This window comes from Setaria italica, chromosome III (assembly GCF_000263155.2).
Source record: "Setaria italica strain Yugu1 chromosome III, Setaria_italica_v2.0, whole genome shotgun sequence".
NCBI classification, from domain to species: Eukaryota; Viridiplantae; Streptophyta; class Magnoliopsida; order Poales; family Poaceae; genus Setaria; species Setaria italica.
Window position 1 is genome coordinate 49,942,842 of NC_028452.1, and position 5,398 is coordinate 49,948,239.

General features: G+C 50.0%; 1 protein-coding gene and 1 pseudogene across 1 annotated transcript; one reads left to right on the forward strand and one right to left on the reverse strand.

The window, feature by feature from the left end:
* The first annotated feature begins 1,380 nt into the window (after positions 1-1,380).
* On the forward strand, positions 1,381-2,967 carry LOC111256784 (annotated as a pseudogene).
* Positions 2,968-4,078: 1,111 nt separating this feature from the next.
* LOC101763494 (thaumatin-like pathogenesis-related protein 4) lies at positions 4,079-4,831 on the reverse strand. The gene has a single exon (XM_004963210.2). It carries the CDS (start codon positions 4,785-4,787, stop codon positions 4,269-4,271), a length of 519 nt encoding a protein of 172 aa, XP_004963267.1. The 5' UTR covers positions 4,788-4,831; the 3' UTR covers positions 4,079-4,268.
* Between the last annotated feature and the right edge of the window lie 567 nt (positions 4,832-5,398).

The following is a 5,398-nucleotide window of genomic DNA, read 5'->3' on the forward strand; positions in this document are numbered from 1 at the left end:
TTTTCTATTGGCATGCACTATGGATGTCGACTACTGTGCTCAGCCGTTTTAAGGTGTTTAGGTTGAGGCTTATCTCACTTTCGTGGCTTTATCTGGGTGGCATTTGCCGTCAGCACATATGCATCCCATCTATGCTACCGGGCGCTTAGATCACCCGCTAACACAGAGCCATCCGTGCTGGCGGGCACTAGCCCAGCGGTCCCGGTCACCTTTGTGCTGACGGGTGCCGATTCCGTCCGCCAGGATGCTAATTTTGACGTGCCAGCACAAATCGTTTCTAGCGTACTGATACAGTTTCCACAACAATTTACTTTTCTTAGCCTTGTTTCTATCTCCGGTCGTTCAAATACACTAGTGGAAAACTAGGCTTTAGTCCCGGTTGGAGAGACACATAGGTCTCAAAAATCCAACCAAAACTAATCATTCGGGACTAAAGATTCTCATCTTTAATCTGTTGGTAACACACCAACCGGGACTAAAAAGTTCAGAAACTTAAAAAAGTGGGCCACACGGCCCTGGCCGCTCTTGGCCCCCACAGCCACGCTCCTGACTCAAGCCGCACGCCGCTCCATGGCCTTGGCCACGGCCGCTGGTGCCCCGCCGCCCCAAGCATGGCGGCCACGGAAGGTGATCCCAGCCTCCGTGTGTCCCCCCGGCCCGTGCGCTACCGCACCAGCCGCGCGGCCCCGGCCGCTCGTGCCCCCCCCCAACCACTGCGCTCTTGCCACCAGTCGCGCACCGTAGGTAGCTGCACCCCCGCTAGAGGTCGTGTTGCACCGGCCACCGTGCCCCCAAGCCGTGCGTCGCTCCATGGCCTTGACCACGGCTGCCCGCGCCCCGCCAAACATAGCAGGCCGGCCACCGCATGCCCTGCCCGCTCCAGTTCACCCGCGCCGGCCAGCCGGCCCGCCCATGTCGGCCGCCGAAGGCCAGCCAGCCCGCGCCGCTCGTGCCCCCCCCCCCGCGCTCCCTCCTCCGCCGCTCTACCTAGAAGAAAGGGAGAGGAGGAGGAGGGAAGATAAGGAAGAAGGGAAAGAGTGTTGCCTGCGCGAGATAAGGGAGAAAGGGAGAGGAGGTGGGAGAGGGGAGCCGCGTGAAAATGTTTAGTCCTGGTTGGAGGATCATCCAACCAGGACTAAAAAGGGCTTTTTATTTCCAATTGAAGCCTCCAGCCGGGACTAATTTCAGGCTTCAACCGGGACTAAAAGCTCCACTTTTGTCTCCGTTGGAACCACCGACCGAAATTAAAAGGACTCCGAGAGACTATAAATTTAGACCCGGGACTAAAACTCCTCTAATCCTGGATAAAAACAACAGGAACTAAAAACGCTACATGGAATGTCTATTCTCTTAGGACAATCTACGAGCTCGGTAGCATCAATGACATCCCCGGCCGCCTCCACGGTCCTCTTCCTCATCGTGTCCCTATTCGCAGGCGGCGCCAACGCGGCCACCTTCACGGTCCACCAACAACTGCAGCTTCACTGTGTGGCCGGCAGTTCTTCCTGTCGGCGGCGGCTCGCAGCTCGACCCGAGCCAGACGTGGACCCTCAACGTGCCCGCTGGCCGAGTTCAGCATCGACGGCGACCAGGACTTCTACGACATCGCGCTGATCGATGGCTACAACCTGGCCATGGCCTGCTCCTGCAGCGTCGGCGTCGGCCTGGTGTGCAGGGACCCCACGTGTGCCTCGACGCGTTGTTCCCCAACAATCCCGACGGCGGGAGGGTCACTCGGTGCCCTGGCAACAGCAACTACCAGGTGACGTTCTGGCCCATGAAGCCGCGTGAGAGGAGCTACTACCTCCGTTCCAAATTATTATTTATTTTAATTTTTCTAGATATATAGAACTTGCTACATATCTATACATAATATATATTAATGCATAAATCAAATAGTAATTTGGGACGAAGGGAGTAGCAAATAAGATGATGAATAAGACCTGTGTTTCGCAAAAAAGAAGTTGAGATGAATAAGATGATCGTGAGGTTCTCCACTCAAATGTATATACGAATAAGACCTGTGTTACACATGCATGCACCATTCAGCCAATACAAAAAAAAAGTCCCTTAAATCTTATCAGTACAAATTAAATTCATGTGAAATGAAATCGCCATCATCTCGTGCCTTCCACGGTTCCACCACGCTTTCACATACATTGCACTATGCTTCATGTTTAGTATTGTTCCCTCGCCGAGTCTGTTAGTGTCCCAATGGGCCTAATAGGCATACTTAAGTGATGAGATAGACTCTTTAAGTTATATATGTAACCGTTTGTTCTTATAATCAAATCAGTTGGCGCGTGAGGTTTATGTGTTTTGCAAACAGCAAGTGCATTTTATCTCATTCTGATATGTCCATTTTGAAAATCACTTGCACGGTGCGCGTTGTCCACAATTGTTTAACAAAATAAGATCTAACGTAGCCTAGGTATACTTTGAATTATTTGCAAATTTGTATTTCGAATTTACTATTATTACCACAATGGAAAATATAGTTCAGCAGATCCAAATATATATCAATATTAGGCATGTGTTGCGCGATGTTGAATCTGCGCGCGCGCTGTGGCGCGCGACGCGGACGGTGGGTCCCACGCGGCCCCCATCTGCTGGCCCGCGCCTTTTTTTTCTTTTTTTCTTTTCAATTATTTTTTCTATACCAAGTAAATTACGTATAAGTTACGTGCATAAATTTTTTTTAACAACATTCTCTCAAAAGTTATGACAAATGTTACGTGTATAAGTTATGTATATCATGGTTGTACACATAAGTTCTGCACACTATTGAAGTTGTGCTAAAAAATTATCTCATAAAAGTTATATCATGAAGTTATGTATTAAAGTTATGTGTATAGGTTATGATATTCCGAAAATGGAAAGTTGTGAGGTTTTAAACTTTCCCAAAAAGGAAAGTCGCGGGCTATCGGGGATAGAGCGCTGGTGGCCCTCCTGGCGCGCGCTGATTAGCAACCCCGTGTGTTGTTGCAAACTGTTGAAATAGGCCTCTCCAATAATTGTTCAACATGACTTTAGAAAAAAATATTTAATTACTTAGTCCTTGTTGATAAGCATACATCATATCTCTACCTAATACCATCATGGTTGTTTTGCAAAAGACTCCCTCAACTTTTTCATAATCAACCCGCCGTCTTTGAAATAGTTCTTGACGACTTTGCAAAAAGGTCTCCAAACTTTACTTCAATTGACCCGAGGTCCAGCCTTCGCTCCTGTTCTTTTGTAGTCCTACCAACAGAACGCACCTGTCGGCGGCCACCCCTCCCCACGCTCACCACGGACTACTGCCGCTCGCCTTGGTGGGCAGCTGCTCCCTCGAGCTGCACGCCCTACCTGCCACCTAGACCTAAGGGGTGAAGGAGAGAGGAGAAGGGGAAAGGAAACAAGGAGCCGAGTGCCTCCTTTTAGTCAACCAAGTAGAGCCATGTGCCAGCGAGGGCATGGTGCCATGGAAGGGGGGGGCGCAGCGGCAGTCAGCAAGCAACACAAATAGGGGTGGAGGCTGAGACCTCACAACCCCTCTCAATGACGTCCATCCCCTTCAGATCCGGAACTAAGACCTCCACATATAGCAATTGGGGGCTCGATTTTGCACTTGATTAGAACGATTTGGAGTAAATTATAGAAGGGAGATGGATGGAAATGAGAAGAAGAGAAGGACACACTCCTGTTCATGGCGGCCAGAGGCGCTGTGTGGCCTAGCGCTCGAAGCAAGAATGAGGTTAGTCACGGGAGGACAAGCGCTTGCCTGGGCAACGGCAAGGACGGCAAGATGCACAGCGCTTGGGCGATGGCGAGGATGGATGACGATGAGTACGGGGAAAATCGAATGAATGGATAGAGCGGAGGTTAAGCGGTAATTTTTTTATTTCCATGTGTGGGTCCCATGTAATGAACAGATGGCATCAAACCACCCACAAATGTCTTCTACTTCTGTACTTGCAAAGAGAGGACTACTAGGAATAACGCACCAACATATTGTGAAGCAAAACTAACATATTAGGAATAAGTGAATAATAACGTGAGAGCAAGTAAGGACCCATAGCAACACATGGGCATTATTGCTAGTTAAGTACAAAGGTCATAAGCACGCATGCACGCATAGACGATTTACTACATATATGTCGTCTTATTTTATCATCAGCTGCATTCCACGTGTACGTAGAGTGGACAGTACACATAGCCTATGTCATGCATGGGCTCATGCATGGCAATTAAGCTGCACGCATCATATTCTTCGACCACTGCCACCATCATGGGCAGAAGGTGACCTGGTAGTTGCTGTTGCCGTCGCACGCATGGGTCTTGGAGTCATCAGTCGGGTACAAGTAGGCGTCGCGGCAGCCGGAGCCCCTGCACTGCAGGCCGACGCCCGAGCTGCAGGAGAAGTCCATGGGCAGGTTGTAGCCGTCGACTACCGAGATGTCGTAGTAGTCGTGGCCGTCGCCGCCGACGATGGTGAACTCGGCCAGCGTCGCGGGCGGCTGCCCGGAGAGGGAGCAGGAGTAGGCACCCCCGCAGTCGCCGCTGTCGCAGTGGCCCCACCAGCCGTTGAAGGAGCAGCCGGAGCGGCCCCAGACCCGGCCGCTGGTGCCGGGCGGCGCGTCGAATGTCCACGTCCACCCCGGGTTGAGCTGCGTGCCGCCGCCCACCGGGATGGCCGCCGGCCACACCGTGAACCCGCAGTTGTTCCTGACGGTGAAGGTTGCGGCGCTGGTGCGTGTGGCGAAGGAAGCGACGACGAGGAGGAAGAAGATCCAGGATGGTACCATGCTGATCCGATTGTTGTTTACCTAGCAAGTGAGCTGGTTATTAGGAAGAGTGTGTGATGAGTAGTGTGGCACGCAGCATCCGTATTTATAGATGGCCAGGAGGAGATCGACACGTCAGTAGTGATGAAGTTAAAGCTACAAAATATCTAGATTACGCTAAGGGGTGGTACAATGGTCATTGTATATATGGGCCATCTAATGCACTGCCACATAAGATTTTAGGTGATGTAGATGAGTGACAAGGGATGAGAGAGGAACGATTAATTGATGCATGAGATTACTGAGGAACCATTTTATGTCGTTGCCATATAAAGACCTCATAATGTTCTTCATTTTCGTGCATGCATTTTTATTTGTCTCAGTGCTAATCTAGTACCAACTATTAGAGGCAGATTAGACCAATTATATTGAAATACATTTTTCAAATGGAATAAAATGATAAATATTTTTAAGGGTTAAACATAGGATTTTTTGAAATAGTAAAATAGAGTTATCCATTTAAACCACATGTGCATTATCTACCGTGCCATTCCACCACTACGTACGAACGTGCGCCACTTGCCGGATCAGAACTCCTCCCTAACTCAACTATAGTAGACGTGGACGGTGCA